This window comes from Ceratotherium simum, chromosome 1 (genome assembly GCF_057802395.1).
Source record: "Ceratotherium simum simum isolate JZ-2026a chromosome 1, ASM5780239v1, whole genome shotgun sequence".
In the NCBI taxonomy this organism is placed as follows: Eukaryota; Metazoa; Chordata; class Mammalia; order Perissodactyla; family Rhinocerotidae; genus Ceratotherium; species Ceratotherium simum.
In genome coordinates this window covers 50,434,913-50,454,233 of record NC_141900.1, presented here as the reverse complement: position 1 = coordinate 50,454,233, position 19,321 = coordinate 50,434,913, and the positions used below count along the sequence as shown (strand labels likewise).

The window sequence follows — 19,321 nt, the reverse complement described above, 5'->3', positions numbered from 1 at the left end:
ACACCCGGGATCCGAACCCCGGGCCGCCAGCAGCGGAGCGCGCGCACTTAACTGCTAAACCACCGGGCCGGCCCTGACCCTCAACTTTAAACCACTTGATGGATAATGTCTTGGGTTTGTACATGTCCATTATCCACAATTCATTCTTTAATTATTACTTTTGATGATCTTCATGCCCCATCTCAGTGAAAAGTTAATTTGTAAATAAATTGTAAAGTGCAAACGTAATTTTTTATATGCAACACACCAATGCAGCAATACTCAGCAGGTTATTTTCCCCTTAGAATCATGTTTAAATATGCAAATTTATCTTCAAATATGACAGTATAGAATACAGATCTGCCTAATAATATATTTTATATAAAATTTGTTTGGAAAAATCTTCTTCCTCTTGAAATAATAACACAAACAGAGGTTAGGGCCTCAGAGGTGATTAAAACCTATAACATATCTCAAGTATAGTACTTTGTGAGTAGTCTAACTTTTTTTTCCCTTTTTCTTTTTTAGTGAAAATATACTGCTTTCTTTCTTGCTGGCCTGGGTTGCAGCGGGGTCAGCAGCAGGTTAACCAGACTTCAAGAAGAGAAGGAACTGGGAAGTCCTAGTCCCCGAGCTGGCTGGGGAAGCTGCAAAGAAAGGTGACATCTCTGCCTCTAAAAGCACCATGGTGCTTTTTGGTTTTGCTTTTTTCCCCATGGAAAATCATGTCCAAGTTCTTGCTTGGGGAAATGTTATTGAATATATTGCTGACCTTAATGCCACGACATTTAGGAATATTTGTTGCTCCAACACCTCCATCTGCTAGATAGCATCAGCCTGGAATTCTCCAGTCTTAAACCACATGGGGTGTCTTGCAGAGCTTAGAGCATGAAGGGTGGTAAGGGTTAGGGACTCAGGAGTAAGTGGCAAAAGGAAAGGACTCTTAATTTAGTTTTTGGATTATCATGTAAAAAAATTTTAAGTTTGAATAGGAAGTTTTATCCAGGCATGAATTAAAAAATAAATTTAAAAGATACAGTCCTAGCTATCTGAACTATAGCTATACAAACTATGTTTATATATAGCTATACAAAAATCTAGGATTTACATTATGTAGTACCAAAATGTGGTATCACACAGCCATTGTGAGTGCGATCAAACAAGCCACTGGACCAACTGCTCTTTTCTCATGAAATGAATTCAAAATCATCAACCTTTTTTTCCTTCAAATCAAAGAAAGAAATAACCCTACATATTCATACTCGGTGATGCTCAAAATACCCAGTGTTGATTTCAAACACTAACCAAATGCTTAACATGTTATATAATCTGCAACAAAGTGGAAAAACCACCATATAATGGGGTATACTGAGAGTGGATGGTAAATCTATTTGACAGATGAGCTCATTTAAATGGTATGAACAAATGCGTAAAGTTCATAGCAATAAACAAAGGGAAGTCTCCTTAAGGGAGGTGAAGCTTGTGCTACACAGTCTGTTATTCCTCTCATTCATGTGTCTTGCCCTGATGCCAGCCATGGGCTCCCACCTCCTTGATGGGGCATTCCTGAGAAAGACGCTCCTGGAGCTCCTTCTGCAGCTCCTTCCTGGTGCCCAGGGACTGCTGGACTCGCAGGAAGTCAGAAAGCTCCTTCAGACCCGCGTCAGTGAAGTATTTAGCAAAATGATCCACACTCTGTCTGTTAACTGGAAAGAGTTCCTGAAAGAGAAAAGAAAAAACAGACTGTTATATGACAAGCTATTTAAATTTCAGCAAGCATAAAGGACAAAATTTTCATATTAAAATGGCACTTAGAATATCTCATAGTTGGAGGAAAAGAACAAGGACTGATTTCCAAAAGACTAAATCTTGGGTATATTTCTTGAACATTTGCTAAGCACCTTCTAAAATTAGGCAGTTTCAAAGAGAAAAAACTGCTAAAAGCAACTTACACAAACTAGCTTCACTAATTCTGAAACATTATTTACTTTTTCTTTTACTTTAATAAAAGTATAGCATGTGTAAATACAGAACTAACTTTGCTAAATTAAATAAACGTAAATAAGACAATTTTGAATAATATTTGGATTGTTTTAAAATGACAAGAAAAAACTGAAATCATTAATCACAGTTTCCTTAACTATGAGTTAACAGACAAAAGTCAGTTTTAATAATGAAAGATTTGAGATAATATTAGAAAAACAACAATTAGAAAAAATAATTACCATCTCAAAGACCTCTATTCACATTCTGAGAAAATGCTGCTGTTATTCTAAACTACTAGCTCAGGAGCTAAAGAGAATTTTCTTATATCTGTTAATGACACGGCTCTCAATTAAGCTCATGGTGAGATCTAATCTAAACCCACTCTACCAACTCTTCAGAGTTCATTACATAATTTTGTTGGAAACTTAAAAAAAGAGCAATACAGCATGGCTGCTCTCATACTTTTACCTCATTTCCATTTTACCTTACACAGTTTGGCAGAGCCTCAGTAACACTTAGTCATGTTCTAATCCTGTGTGACTTTAACACCCAACTGAGAAATAAAGGCAATTTTCAAACCTCTCACATTTTTCAGACTGTTGCAGAGTCTAAAATATAGATCCAAACTTTTATGTTGGTTAGATTTTCATATACATGGTCAATGGTTATGTGGCTCCTATAAAAATTTCAGTAGAAAGATCTGTAATAGGTTTGCTACCATGTATAGGATATAATCAGATAGCTTCTACATCATGGCTCGAATGTCAATATTCTCTATATCATCATCCCATAATCTCCCCTGTTGAGTCATGAGATTCAAAATGCCAGAACAGAGCTGTGGGGAGCAGATATCAAACATGCATTAATGCTAAAGCAAACATTTCATATCAGAGTGAAATTTGGTCACCGATATATGTGCTACCATTTAAGGTCTTCCAAATTTGGGGTGGGGGGAACTAATTTAATTGAGTTTCTTCTATGAATCAAGATGTGGTAGGCATTTTGCTCATAATTGTGTAAAGTAAAAATTTTTATAGAGGATAAACTAAGTCTCAACAAGGTTAAGCAGTTTGATCCAAATTATGCTGCCAGAATATTTGAGGACAGAGCTGTGTAATTCCAAAGCCAACACTTATTCCATTACTCCATGCCAACATTGAGTATTCTATTTAGGAAGAATGTGACTGCAAGGTTTGATCCAAGGTTACGTTCAGAGCAATATGTCATCAAACATATTATTCATGGCTTATTTATGAACTATATCCAAGGTCCTTCTGAATGATACATAATATATTGAAAATTATTATTCAGATTAAACTGAGGTGAAGTCAGTCTAAAACATATCATGACATTTGCTGGCTTAGAACATGGTTTGCATTTGTTAGAAAAACTCTACCCTGGTACAAACTTCCATCACCTCATCCCTCAATTAAGGTCTCCCTGCTTCTTCCCTTGCTCCTCAGTCTATTCCCAATGCAACAGCCAGAGAGATTCTGTTAAGACCCTAAATCACATTATGCACAATTCTGCAGAGAATTTTCCAAAAGCTTCCCATCCTACTCAGAATAAACACCAAAGTCCCTAGATGATATGGGACATGCTACATCTCTGAGCTGATTTCCTACACTCCCGCTCTTACCAAATACTCTCTTGCTGTCCCCAACACGTCATGTCTCAAAACCTTTGCATTTTCTGTTTCCTCTGCCTGGAATACTCTTTCAGGATATAGCTAGATAGCTTCCTCCCTCACCTCCTTCAAGTCTTTACACAAACATCACCTTATTGGGGAGGCCTTCCCCTACCACTGAAAACTGCACCCCACACTGACACTCCTTAGTGCTGCCCTATTTATTTTTTTCCTCATAGCACTTTTCAATTTTTATTGTACCGCATATTTTAATCGTTTATTTAGTTTATTGCCCATTACCCTGCAATAAAAAGTAAGCCCCAGAAAGGCAAGGGTCTGTGTTTGATTCCTTTTAATATCCTCAGCTCCTAGAAAAGTTTCTGGCCAATATCTTGAGCATTATTCCCTATTCCACTGATGGGGAATGATGTCTCCCATCCTCTCTCTTCCTGGAGTTGCTATTAATTTTTCTTACTTCTGTATCACATAGCTGGGTAATTGCTAAACTTTGAGAATATGCTATTTTTTCCTAAAATGTACTAGCGCAGTCAGAAAGAATTTTGTTGTACGTGTTAATGAAACAAGAATTTCCTCCTTGACAGTGGAACTGACCCTCTGGTTCCTCATTCATTTGTTGAGTCAGCAAATAACAGGCAGGCCTAGTCCCAATGCACAGATGATTCCCCTGTCCTCATGGAACTTACAGTGTTTCTGGTAGAAACTGCCACCTATGCTTCTCATACCCAAATACATGTAGACATAGAAACAATATATGATATCGCATTTTTCAAAAAGGAAATACATTTAAAAATTTTTTTAATAAAGTAACTTAATTAAGTTAACCAAGCTCTACCTATTGGTATCTTTAAGGAACGATGCTTTAAGAAATAACTGGGCTGGCCCCATGGCGTAGCAGTTAAGTGTGCGAGCTCCGCTGCTGGTGGCCCGGGTTCGGATCGCTGGTGCGCACCAATGCACCACTTGTCAGGCCATGCTGTGGTGGCGTCCTACTACAAAGCGGAGGAAGATGGGCACGGATGTTAGCCCAGGGCCAGTCTTCCTCAGCAAAAAGAGGAGGGTTGGCATGGATGTTAGCTCAGGGCTGATCTTCCTCACAAAAAAAAAAAAAAGAAAGAAAGAAATAATTGGGTCTTTTGTGGCAAGTTGTAATAGACTGTATCTTTGTTCTCAATCATTCACCCCCTCTCTTTAAGTGAGTATTAAGAGAAGCCCCTCCTTACTGTGTCTGTCTGCAGGGGTGGAAAAGGAGCCTGTGAGTGGACTAAATTTTCCTACCCCACTGCCAGGCTTCTCAGTGACTTCTTTTGGCCAATAAAAGGTGAGCTTTTAATGCACCAGAGGAGTTCACTTCAGTCTCCTGTGTTCCCGTGCTCTGCCAAGAGGACAGAATGGCCCAGATGGGAGCTGCTCCTTCAGCCTGGGTCCCAGAATGAAAAGGCATGTAGATCTCAGGGGGGCCTCGGTAAGATACAGCTAATCCACAGACTCATGGACAAGAATATGCTCCCTTCATATGACCTTCCACTCTGCACAGCAACCTATTCACTTATTTTTTATGACTTTTCCTTTGATATACAGGGATCTACCCCAAGTCCATGAGAAGGCAGGTTTCACGAGGGCAGGTAACTTTCCTATCCTGTTCTCTACTGGCTCCACAGCCTCTAGAACCTTGCCCAGCACAGAGTAGGCACTCAGTAGATATAAGCTGAATGAAAACCATTATTAGTGGCAGAAATTAACTAGAATCTAGACTTCTTGATTTATCTTCTTTATTGTAGTATAAAGACTTTAAAAATGCAAATAGGGCTATTTTAAGATAAACTTCAAGAGACAAAGGAGTTTTAAGTGATTGAAAGTACAAGTATTTACAGTTAAAATTATTTTCAGGTCTTCTTTAGGAAAAGAGCCAGTTTTCAGAATTATCCCATGGACCGACACCCTTGCACACTGGAACACATTGGAAGAGAAAACCAGAGAAGAGACTAGCTGAAGAGAAGCAGGCAGGGGTGTCTTTCAATTTTAGACTTTGTCCTAGAATTGTAGAAGCAATTTCACTTGGAGAAATCTCTATTATCCGCACAGCTGTTGCTTCTAGCAGAAAGAAATTGTGGGGAGCAGATACAAATTACAAGGACAAAATATTTTTCTTGATTTTCTTTGAAAAATACAAAGAGAAATAAAAATATAATCAAGCAATCATGATAATGGGAGCTTCAAATGAACGATAATTAACTTAAGCTTCAAATGAACGATAATTAACTTATTTGCTTTCTTAAATAGCTAAGTATGTCCAAGGAATCTTGGTATAAACAAGGAATCCTGTTTAAACTCTTATTCTGTTAACAAACTAACACATATTTGAGATCCGTATTATCCATCTCCAACCCAAGACATCACAAATGTCTAATGAGGTGGGATTCATGAGACTTTATCATATTAAAACTTTAAATTTCTATAGTTACTAGTTAGAAAAGAAAGTCTTAATTCTGATAAATGTTAACACTATGGTAACAAACTTCCAAATTTGAAAGTCTCTCTATTCCCTATGACTCTTTAATTTTATCATTCCATTTATTTATACAACAAAGATTAAAATGGAATTAGTTTCTGTCTGCCAATAATACAGAAATAAAAGGAACCATGCTCCAATTCAATACAGACTCAGCATTTTAGTCATGTATTACATCGCAGGCATTGCCAAAGCCATGGCAGAAGCATGAAGCACACAACCCTTTAACCAGACAACACTTACAAGCAGCCTCTTGTCTAAGTTGGCTTTTCTCAAAGAAGAGGTAACAGAGTTGGCATCTTTTTCTGCCATCCATGCTTTAAACAGCTTGACAGCAAATGAGGCTGCAATGCCTGTTAAAAAAAAAAGATGAGAGAGAGATAGAGTTTTATTCTTTTATAAATAAAACCACTTGTTATGCTGGACAAAGCAACATTTCCCACTAGGTTTCCAGAAATGAGTAAATAACTCAAAGACTTAACTTGGTACAGAGGAAAAATGGATAGATCTCTAGGCACCGTTCTATTCTTTTCATTACTCGAAAGAGAACATTTTCATGAGGAGGAAAAAAAAGTTAAAATATTTTTCAAAGTCCGACTCCCTAATTCCAACCTGGTATAAATGTAAATTTACTTATCTATTTTTACCTTGTCAAAAACAGATTCAAAGCCCAGTATTTTCTAATGTTTTTGCTTCTATTTTACCCCATAGTTCATCAATATTTCAAGTTTATGACAGTGATCCTGAGGTACAACAGATACATCATGAGACATAAAACTGAAATGTCAACATGTCAACTAATTTACTGATAAATGATACCAGTGAAAGAACATTAATAGCAACAGAAACAAATAAAGCTATAGATGAACATGTATCATTTACTTTACAATTTTACTTTTTGTAAAAAGCATTTTAAAACATTCATGAGTTAAGCTATAAAAATGTCAATGCTGTTTCAAGTTGAACTCTTTTCTGGATATTTTTAAAGATATTATTAAAATAGCTACATTGGGGCCGGCCCGGTGGCTTAGCGTTAAGTACGTGCGCTCTGCTGCTGGCAGCCCGGATCCCAGGCGCACCAACGCACCACTTCTCCGGCCATGCTGAGGCCACGTCCCACATATAGCAACTAGAAGGATGTGCAACTATGACATACAACTATCTACTGGGGCTTTGGGGAAAAAAAAGGAGGAGGATTGGCAATAGATGTTAGCTCAGAGCCGGTCTTCCTCAGCAAAAAGAGGAGGATTAGCATGGATGTTAGCTCAGGGCTGATCTTCCTCACAAAAAAATAAAAATAAAAATAAAAATAAATAAATAAATAAATAAAATAGCTATGTTAATCAAGAAACCACTCAATTACATATCCACATTGACATTAGGATTTCCCAATATAAATAGTCAGATAACTAGTAGACAGCTCTTCTGTGAACACCTCAAATTTCTAAATTAATGTTGCATTTATTTAAGTTAAGGTGTAGTTGAAATATTAAACTGATTTTTCTGAACTGAAGTCTTCACTATTGTTGGTGGCCTAAGCAGCCTCTATCTCCCTTTCCTCTTTTCTGAGAGAATTCTCATTTGGCTCAGGCCAGGTGACTTCTAATTAGTCCAGGTCCTGGTACCACCTCCTGCTGCAATGATTAGTTTAGTGACCTCAGCTTAAGCCCATCTGCCCATGGCATCCCCCTGGCAACTACTGGGCTGGAACGGATCATGTGGCCCATTTCACCAATCGGCCAAAGGCAAGATAAATTATGCTATGTCCAAAAGTGCTCCTCCACTGGACTGAATGAGGAAGCATGTGCCATAACCGTACCAGCAGACATCTTATAATGACTAGGGCAACCATCCTAGGAGAGCAGTTGAGGCTATGAATGGTAATGGGGAAAATACCTGAATCCTGAATGATACTGCTGTTCACCCTAAAGTCCGCCTTACTTTTATATTTATTGTTACATAGGAAATAAACGTCCTTATATACCAAGTTGAGCTCTGTCTTACCGTTACTTGAAGGTAAACTTTTAATTGATTTATCATTTATACAGACACCAACTTTACCCAGTTTTCTTCATTTGAAAAGCAGAGGAACTAAGCCAAAAAAAGTTATGGCTATAACAGTAAAACATGTGTTATAAGCTGGAGAATTTTATGTTATCAACTTGTTGACATGGATTTTTAACACTTTCATTAGTTCATAAAGTCAATATAAACTTTAATATAAATTTATATAATCAGATAAAAATTAAAATAACAGATGGTGAACCTATACTGTAAGTGAGAGAAATAAAGTATGCTTGAAACTAGGAGTTCAAACTCTAGGCTTAAACGTATCGTTTTGCATTGAAAGTGGCTCTTGGCAGAAAGGCTGGAGAAATTTCTTTATACTCGAGATTCTGTTGAGCGGCATGATCCCACCCCCCTTAGCCATTTGGTGGGTGGGAGGTTGGGGAAAATGTGTAATTTCTTAATCCTTTCTTATTTAGGAAGCAAGAGTTTAATTCTTTAGTTTCTAAAGATGGTGGAGTATAAAGAAAACCATATGACACAGGCGCTATGTTACTTCCATAGCAAAGGTATTTTTCTTCTCTTTCCCTACCCCACTAATGCTTTACTAAAAAATTTTCAAACATACAGAAAAGTTGAACAAACTGAACAGTAAACACTCATATACTCACCATCTAGATTCTATAGCTGTTAATATTTTGCTATATTTGCTTTATTACATGTCTGCTCATCTATCCATCTAACAATTTAATTCTTTGATACAACACTAAAAAGTTGTGTACATCACTGAGATTTTTAATACAATCAGAAAGGCAATTATTCTGTTATGAAGGCTAGGACAATCTGATGTAATTAATATTTACCATTTACATTGTTTTCCTAGTGTAAAATTGCTAATAACGTAAATAAGATGTGTGAAGTGTCATAAATTCTCTTCAGGAAAATAATTTAAAATGTTATAATATTAACAATATGTTAATAACAATGACAGAGTCTGAGCTGTCATAAATCTGAGCTATTTTAAGCTGAAAACTATAGTGAATCTCTAAGTAATAGCATTTGACTCTCGAATTACTATTCTTTTTGCAGCTACAAGAAAACTATAATCCATTTCACTGCAGGCATGAATGAGGCTGGGACTTCATGTTTATAGAAGAAAAACTTTAAGTTCTAAGAAGACCAGATGTTTTCACAAAAGCTCTTTTAATTTATTTTTAAGAAAAAAATAACTCTTTGTTTTGTGTTGCATTATAACTTGAATATCATTATCCCTCTACAAGAAAAGCACCCACTTTTGTTTTGTTCCATAACCAAGCAATTGTATGTATGCCCAGCAAACTCCTACTGCCTTAAAATTAAAGCAGAACTTTGATGCAGCCCTCTGGACTTCTAAAACAAACATAATAAATATCTTAAAAATGTGATCAAAATGAACATATGAGCACAAGATCTTGAGAGGTAACAGTTTAGAAGAATGGCCCTAACCAGGGAAATAAACAACAGTTTGGGGGGCATTTGGGAACACGAAGGGGCATATTTGGCTGTTACACTAAATGGAGGCGGGTGCTACAGGCTGGCATTTTGTGTCTGAGGGCAAAAAGGTTAAATGTCTCACAAAGCACAAAAGAGTCCAGGACAATGAAGCACTGCCACAACAAAATACGCCAGTAGCATCTAAGTTGAGAAAAATGGCTTGGGCCAGTTCAATTTCAGGGTATTTGACTTAGGCATTGAGTTTTAGACCAAAAATTCTAGTTTATTATTAGTCTTTTTTCTTTTTGTATAAGTGTGCATATTTTTTCTTTTAACTTCCTACAATAAACATGTACAATCCTCTTATTGTTTGAAGATACACACACATTCTCTTACACGGAGGATGAGGTAGCAAAGGACACTAGGAGGTACTGGTATTTTTCTAACTATCTGTGGCTTTATTTTTCCTTTACACCTGACAGGTAAGAAAACATGAGAGTAATTACCTTCTTTGACTAAGCTGTCGGTGAAGAGACTGGTAAGGATGGTGGCAGGAAGGGTGCCGTTGCCCAGCAGGATCCCCGACAGCATTGCCAACTTTGTCTGCTCTGTTTCGGAAAAGGCTTTAAGGAAGAGGAGAAGCTGTGGGTCAAACAAAAGAAACCATGTCTATAAAGCAAAGGACTAAAGTAGGAAAATAACAAACAGAATGTACATCCACAGCTAGGTGGTACACGACTAGTAGGTCAGATGCAAAGCACAGTTATTATTCATTGGAAACACATACATATGTTCAATTATAAACTGGAGGCTACAGTAAGAGACTTTATCAGGCATAATTCCTTTCTTCCAAGTTCACTTACACATATCTATAGATAACATTCATGGGAAGGAAAAGAGACACTTGGAGAACAGTGTGAATAGATTGCATAAATAATTTACATTTGACTTTGTACATGACAAAGGGTAAGTATTACACAATGAGAATAATGTTTTCTGAAATATATTATTGTCTTACACATTTTTTCACTTCTTAGGGTGCGTCGCACCCCCGCCCCCTACTATATCTACCCATTTTTGGGGGGTTTGCTATAGCAAAACAAACAAAAACCAGGCAAGAGTCAATAAGCTGTGACAGCCAGCATATACTTTTCTGAGTTCACAGTATATAATACTCTTTAAAACAAGACTGCTGAATGAAAAATGAGTTTTCTAAGTTCTTAATGCTCTTTTTAAAGTAATGAGATTCAAACATGGTGTTTCTTGGATCATACAGTTTTACCACCAGCCCCGGTGCTGAGGTAATGGAGGATATGTGGCAAAGAAAAGTTCCTAACAGAGAAAAGGTCTCTGATGTGAGTTGGAAAGAGCAATTTTGGAGGGGTAATGAGAAGGCGAAGATGCTGTCCCAGTGTTCCCAGGCTCTTCCCCTAAGGAGAACTGGAAAAGTAGTCACCTCAGAACGGCTGAAGGAAAGTCAAAGCAAGGGGATTATACCCCACTTCCCATTTCGAATTCTAAGAGAATTCAGTCTTGTGGAATGCCCTCCTCTTTCGTAATCCTCCTCCACCTAGTGCTTTGACTATAATCCATGGCTATTTTCTCCATTTCCTCAGTCCTTAGGCATGTCACTGAGATCCCCAGGGCCCAATATCACTGTCAGGGCCCTGCTGACTTTTTCATTACTTTGCACCAATGAAAAGTCACTGGCATCAATATAGGCTTAAGTGCTTTAGTGCCAGTGAAATTCCATTAACTCTGTGCAGTGGGTAGGGCAACATTAATTTACTATCCCCAACAGTTAAAGGATTATTACATTACAGACAGGTTATGTGACTCTCCAAATACTTATATTATGAGTAAGTGGCAGAACTAGAATCAAGCTAGTCCATTTCACTCCCAATCTATGCCTATTAAAGTCTCAATGAATCAAAAAGAAGCCACTTTCTAAGTTCACAAGAAAACAGAGAGTGAGAGAATGAAGCATCAATGGTTAAAGCTCCCAGGAGCACAAGGAACGGGGTAGAGTAAAAGAACTGACAAAACCATAAACACTTTATATCAATCTGGCCTTCTTCTCCTATTATAAAAATGAATAAGATTCAAGTGAATAATGAACAATAGGCTCCAAAATAAAAATTTTAACACTACTTGTTTAAGCATGTTAATATACGCATATTCATTAAATATACTCAATTATAACAAAACTGCAAAAGTTATATCATTATTTTTAAATTAATATTCACATTGCTCAATTATATTAATCAACACTAAAATCAGATGCTGCATATATTACATCAGAACTTTCCTTAAAAAAATGGATATATTGTGAAAAGTAAACCATTCTTGAAAGTATATCCATCACATGAATGAAATACTTAAGGAAGTTTTCAAGGTTCAAATGAGCCAAGAGAAGTAAAAACATGAGTGATGTTACTAGACAAAGTGATAACATGTTTAATCTATTTGAATGTTTTGCATCATGGTTTTCATCACATCTATCCCTCTATTTAAACAAGCACTTTTTATTTTCTAAGTACCTAGCAATATAACGGACCACATTTTTTTCCATTTATAATTTTTCACATTAAAAAACGTAATACGTGCTAGTAGAACAAAATCTGACAACAAAGAATAATATAAAACTGAGAAAAATCTCCTCTCTAATCCTACTCTCAGAATATTAACAGTTTGATGTGTGTCCTAGATATTTAAGTGCACTTTTATGTGTCTACATATTATAAATAACTACATGTATACACATATGTTGTTTTTACTGAATTTTATATTGATAACAGCTACAACTTGTTGAGTAGACCAGATACTCCTCTGAACACTTTCTGTGTATTAATACTTACAACAGCCTCGATCCTTGTTTTACAGCAAAGAAAACTGAGACACAGAATAAGTAACTTGCTTAGGGTTAAAATACTACCAAATGGTTGTTCTGCTCCTTGCTTTTTCATTTAACAATTTATCATGGACATTTCTCCTTATCATTTCATGTAGCTACCCTCACTCTTTAAAAGATTGCTTAGCATCCCACTGTATGAATAGACTATAATTTAATTAACCAGTCTCCCACCAATGAACATTTAGATTATGTCTCAATACTGTGATGAACATCTTTGTACATATAGTTTTACGTATCTGTGCTGAACGATTCTTATAAACACGAGTATTGGGTCATGGAGAATGTGAATTTAAAAAAAAAAAAAATTTTACTGCTAAAATGTTCTTCATTATATATGGAACCACTGTGAACCCAGGGGGAAGGAAGGAAGTCGCTTAGATGTTATGGTTTCTTTATTCCCGTGGTTTATAATTTAGGCAGATTTAACATTGGAAACAATGACAAAGCAACATACAAATCTGTAACAAATTAATGTAGTGACTGCTATATATAAATACAGAGGAGTTACAAATTAGCTGAGAGATCATATTGCAATTACTGAAGAGAGGACTTTTTTAATAAGGTGCTACTGTTTATTTCGCTACTTATTAGAGGCCAGTTACTATGTTAAACACCTAATATGTTTTCTCATTTATTCCTACGACAATCATAAGGTGTGTACTCTTATTGCAGCCACTTTACAGATGAGAAACAATGAGATTTATACCCATTCACTGCTTCCAAAGATGTGCTTTTATCCTCTTTGCTAAACTGCACCTTCTAAAATTAAAGAATTTTACTGAGTGTTAGCTGCTAATCAATCTCACATGCTTTAACTAATTAAAGCACCTTATCTCAATGATTCTCTTGATATATGTATTTTTCTTGCATATTTGGAATTTCTAGTTTTTATTTAAGCTCTCCAAGGTCAGAGATCATATTCTATAAAACGATTCCTATTGAACAAAGCATACTGTCTTACATTAAATATGAATGAAAAGTCTAGGCTAATCATGTATTTCTTCCTATAGCTATTAGCTAATGATCTGTCATACTCATTCATTTAACAAACAATTATAAAAAACTTACAATGTCCATGGTACTTCTGGACTATTGTTGTATATGGAAAATTTTTGTCCCTCCCTATTTCATCACTTTAAACAGATAAGGCATGACATTTGAATTTTTACCTTTTTCATTTCATCCTCAAATGCTTTTTCCAAATACTTATATCTCCTGATGAGTTTATTGAAGACCTAAACATAAAAAAGAACGATTAAATATTATGTAAACAATTTAAAAAGGCAATAGGAGGTATAAAAACTCATCCTAACTACAACATGGATTTACACTAATAAAAATGTGTAGTTAAGCATGGTCACACTGTGATATTATAACTATAAGCATTTCAAAAGAGTTATTATGACCTAGAAGAAAAAATGGGATCAAAATGCACATGTAGAATAAAATAAACTCATTTAAGAATATAACAGGTGAGAAACCAAAAATAAGTTTCATGAAAATAAAATGAATATAATTTTAAAACCGTGAGACGCAGAGATTGAAAATAACTGAAATGAAGGGGTTATAGACATAATCACATTGACAATGGATATGATGGAGAGGAGGGCAGAGCTCAGGGGAGATTATACTCTGGGGGGACACAAACATGTTTGCAGCAGATGAGCAAAAAATGGTATAACTTAAAGGCAATAAAGGATTACTGGTTCCTGCAATCCAGTTAGAACTCTCAAGCAGGGTTTACACAGTGTCAGTGGAATTCTGGACTGTTTTTAAGTGGAATGGTGTTTGTTATGGACTGAATGTTTGTTTTCCCCCCAAATTCATATGTTGAAGCTCTAACCCCTAAGGTGACTACATTTGGAAGGAAGGACTTTAGAAGGTGGCTAAATGAGGTCATAAGGGTACAGCCCTAATAGGACCGATGGCCTTATAATAATTCTCTATAGGAAAAAAGACCTCCCCAGGAACCAAATCCAACAGGCACCTTGATCCTGGACTTCCCAGCCTCCTGAACTGTGAGAAATAAAATTCTGTTGTTTAAGCCACCCAATCTGTGCTATTTCGTTATGGCAGCCCCAAAAGATTAATACAATGTTCTTATTTAAATAGCGATTTTTATAAATATTGATTATTTTAATAAGTGTGGAAATGATTTCTGAATCTAATGCCTTTCTCTTATATCTACACAATATACTCTCATCTAAAACTTCCAGTGTGTTTATTCCTTAATGTAATCAAGGTGGATCCCAAGAGTAAAAATTATAATGTTGCCCTTTATGGGGAAAGAATAATGACCCAGGATGGGAATTGATATGCAATAAAAAAAAAAATAATAAACTGTATTAAAATCCTATAAATTTGGGAGGCCGGCCCAGTGGCACAAGGGGTTAAGTGCACGTGCTCCGCTGCGGCAGCACGGGGTTCGCCGGTTCGGATCCCGGGCGCACACCGATGCACCACTTGTCAAGCCATGCTGTGGCAGCGTCCCATATAAAGTGGAGGAAGATGGGCACGGATGTTAGCTCAGGGCCGATCTTCCTCACAAAAAAAAAAAAAGAAAGAAAGGAAAAAAATATCCTACAAATTTGATTTCTAACCTACATTAGCACTCACATATTCCTTAAGATGATTAACAGGAAAAAGAATTCTCCTTATCCAAGAATGACTATCCAAATCCCCACAGGTATGAAATGAAAGCAAAAATCATCCAACTAGAAAAGTACTCTCCAATTATAAAATTAATCTCCACTTAAATATCCTTTTCCATTTAATTTCTCTCTCTCCTTGACTACCCCAGTGACCAAGTTTTCCTGTCAATCTATAAGCATACAATAATTTTTAAACTCAGAAACAATAATAATAAGGGTCTTTCATCAAATATACATATTCCATATGAAAATAAAATCACCTGTAAAAAGAAACTATCCTATTTAGATATAATGAAGAGGCAAACTCTATATATCTTTCTAAGTTTATGGGAATAGTATAGTGGAATACTGATTTTTCTTCCAGGCCTTCTTATCTTTCCCAGTGGAACTCAAACAGCAGATAATACACCTTGTACTCGCATTAATTTAATCCTAACAAAAATTCTATTAGGAAGGCAGGCATTAACATCATTATTTGGCAGACCTAGAAACTGCTACTAAGTATCAGAGAGGGAATAGAATACAGAAATTCTGATCCTTAGTGAACTCTACTTATCTAACATATGAAAAGATGAGTGGGAATTCTCAAAGACCAGCTTTGTTTGCTATGTTTGCTTCAGTACACACCTGCTCAAGGTGTTTTTGGCCATTTACATCCAGAGTAGAAGCAAAGATTTATAGAGGACAGGTTAGAACCTGGCCCACTCAATGGAACATATATGTTCCATAACCACTATGTGCTTAACCTTTTGTTCCATTTTTAAAGATTTCCTTTGTTTTCATCTGTTACACACTTCTTTCTTTTTTTTTTTGTGAGGAAGATTGTCCCTGAGCTAACATCTGTGCCAATCTGCCTCTATTTTTTGTCTGTGGGATGCCACCACAGCATGGCTTGATGAGTGGTGTGTAGGTCTGCGCCCAGGATCCGAACCTGTGAACCCCAGGCTGCCGAAGCAGAGTGCACGAACTTAACTACCGGGCCGGCCCCCCGTTACACATTTCTTAAATATAAAAAAGAAAAGAAATACCTTTGCTAAAATAGGATGTAATTAAAATGAGTTTTGGAAGTTTAAATTCTTAATGGCCACTTATCCCAAATTACTTCGATTAGCATGCCTCACACATTTTTCATAAGCAAAGTAAAGACAGTTTCCAGCATCAGAAATTCAATCATTTATCTGCCAGTAATTCCTATGGCCTTTTTCAGGTATATACCGAAACGTGTATAACAAGAATTGGTGACCTACGACTTGCCCTCATGGTTTAGTCAGGAATAACACTGATTTTTAAGAGTCAGTGATAGACTCAGAATAGGAACACACCAAGCCTAAGCTGGCTATATGCACATATGTTCAGCTTTCTAAGATTATGTCTACCAGGTTGTTCCATTTTACACTCCTGCCACTTCCTGACTTCTTAATTTTTACCAGTCTAATGAATGCAAAAAGATATCTCATGATTTTAATTGAAATTTCCCTAATTACTAATGAGTTTGAACATGTCTTTATCTGTTTTGGGGGGGGAATTGCTTCCTCTTCTTTGAAATGCCTGTATGTCTTTTCCTAATAGGTTGCTTATCCTTTTCTTTAGTTCTTTAGTTCTTTATCTAATCTGGATATCAATCCTCTATAGGTTTTATGTACTACAAATATCTTCTTGCCTCCTTCTTTTTAACAGCTACATGATAGTCTATTAATATGAATTACCAAACTTCATATAATTAGTACTGTATTGATTAACTTTTATATTGCTGTCATTCTTTGATATTATTACAAGCAACAGTATGATAACCACCACTGTATGTGTCATTTTACACAAGTGCAAGCATACCTGCAAGATGAAGTCCTCGAGGTGGAATTGCTGGATCAATGGGAATGTGCAGTCTTCGTTTTGAAAGACAGTGCTAAATTGCTTTCCCTAAAGGTTGGATCAATTTATACTCCCACGAGAAATTCTGTGAGCATCTGATTCCCCAAGTCCCTTACAGGTGAGAGGTAAAAAAAAAACTCTACCTTCATGAAATTTTAATGCCCATTGTCTTATTATGAATTCAGTTGAGGATCTTTTCATATGTTTAAGAGCTATCTAACATTCCTATTTAAAAAGTGGCCTGTAGAATTTCTGAACCTAATGTTTCTTCCCTAAATCCTTCCTGTTCAAATGTTTCCCTTCTAACACAACAATCTCTCAATGACAAGCTCTACCTGAGCATAGTTTCGGATGGTTTCATGATCTTCATTTGCTGAAAACACACAGTGGTTGGTCATCTTGGTCTTGTCACCATCATCTATGCGTGTTCCTCCAGGGGCTGAAACGAGAAAGGTAACCACAGTTAGGACAATTCTGAAATGAGAAGGGCATTTGCAGAACAGATCAATTCCCACACATCAAGGAAAACAATAAAAGTACATGTAAAATCTAAGAGTCACATAAAATTTCACAGAACGATGTGCATGTATAGATGCATACATGTTGTTAAGTATTTGTTCATGTTCCTAAGATAACACAAATTGGTTTTTCCATTTTATACTCCCACCATAGAGCATGAGACTGTTGTTCTACCTCCTTGCCTTCACTAGATCTTATCACTAAGTCTGGTTCTTTCCAATATATCCTTAACCATGGAAGTTAGCAATAGTATTTATTCAGGGAACTTAATTCAATTATTCTCAATGCAGTTCCTGATGTTTCCCAAATGAGGACATGGTTCACTTTTCAGGCTTGATAATGTTTTGCTGGACTCCAGTTCACCAACACTGAGATTGACCAGACCTGGCTCTTACAGTAGATCTTGTTGGTTTCTACTTGAGTAGGTGTTAAAACTGTTCCCTCCTCCACGAACCCAGGTATCCATGTAGGGTTGAACAGTATACACTCTGACTCCTTGCCATTGGTATTTGATCACCTAGCAACGGCATTGGCTAGGAAAGAGAGCATTTTATTCTCTCTCATCTTTTTTCCCCATGGCCCATACAGTATCATGAAATAAATGGACTAGAACAAAAGAATGTCTTTTTTCTACAAGTCAACTTTCCCCATTTAAAGGCTCCTCCTATACGTTTCAATGGTGGCCATTCCAAACATTGGTTGATTAGAAGAGCAGAATCAGAATACCAGGTATTTTTGTTTTCTGAGTCTACTTCATTGAAGTTAGGGTAAAAGGTTTGAGCAAGCCAAGTTAGATTAACATCTTTCATATACTCGAGAAATATTTGTAGAGTAGATACTTATACCAGCCTCTCTCTCTCTCTCTCTCTCTTTCTAAGTATATAACTGCCTTGATTTAACTTGTGATTTCAGATCTTTGGATGAAAAAGGCTACAAATAGCCAATTTTTTTCAGACTTCAGCATCCAGTTTTATGAGTAAATTAATTTTTAGAAAAATCAGCTCCTTCAGGAATCTAGTTTCATGCAATTAATTCATGCACAAGGTTTAATCACCCTTTGTGATGAATACAACCACCTGGAACAAAATTTTATTAAGATGATAATCTTGTAAAAACTTTGGACTAATGATTTCTAATTGACAGAGTTACGTAACTGAAAAGTCTGATTTTGAAACTATAATCTTATCTCTTAAGAGGTAAGTTTAAAAAATTGCATTCTTTTATAAAACAAGACATTTATTACACATTAATAATATTGCCACACCTTGCATTTAAAATTTTTTCCTTGATATTGGAACTAAGTATTAATTGCCATTTCTAAAATCTTTGGTGAGCCTGTTGTTTTTCTCAAAGTAGAAGTAAAAGAAAAGTAAAATATTTTATATCTATTCTTCAAAGAATACAAGTGAAAAACCAAAATGACTATTATTTCAGGCACAATGGGAGAAGGTAAATTCTTTTGTGGGTATGAGAAAATTCTTACATACTTGATAAGTAAGCAAAGTGTTTATGTAAAAAGAATGCACCTGGCTGGCTTCATTCATTACATCATAGGTCTGACCTCAGTAGATATCATAGTGCGTTATGCTCTCACTAAGTTGTACCAAACATTTTGCCCTACCTTCTTCTTGGATGTATGGGTGTGGAGCGAAGGAGTGAAATCTGGGCTGCAGATAAAAATTCGCTCCTCATCATTATACAGATGGTAAATGAAGCCTTGAGATAATCAATGCAAAGTGTATAGAAAATTTAATACATATGTGGGG

The 19,321-nt window shown here is 36.2% G+C and overlaps 1 protein-coding gene across 1 annotated transcript in view; it reads right to left on the bottom strand.

Annotated features, from left to right (window-relative positions):
- Nucleotides 1-19,321, bottom strand: part of BZW2 (basic leucine zipper and W2 domains 2) — a 62,768-nt gene that overhangs the window by 9,606 nt on the left and 33,841 nt on the right. Inside the window, exons 4-8 of the mRNA XM_004431414.3 lie at nt 17,372-17,475; nt 13,686-13,751; nt 10,109-10,244; nt 6,366-6,475; nt 1,528-1,698 (exon numbers count right to left, since the gene is read on the bottom strand). Coding sequence (XP_004431471.1) covers nt 1,528-1,698; nt 6,366-6,475; nt 10,109-10,244; nt 13,686-13,751; nt 17,372-17,475 — 587 coding nt within the window. The remainder of the gene's footprint in view (nt 1-1,527; nt 1,699-6,365; nt 6,476-10,108; nt 10,245-13,685; nt 13,752-17,371; nt 17,476-19,321) is intronic.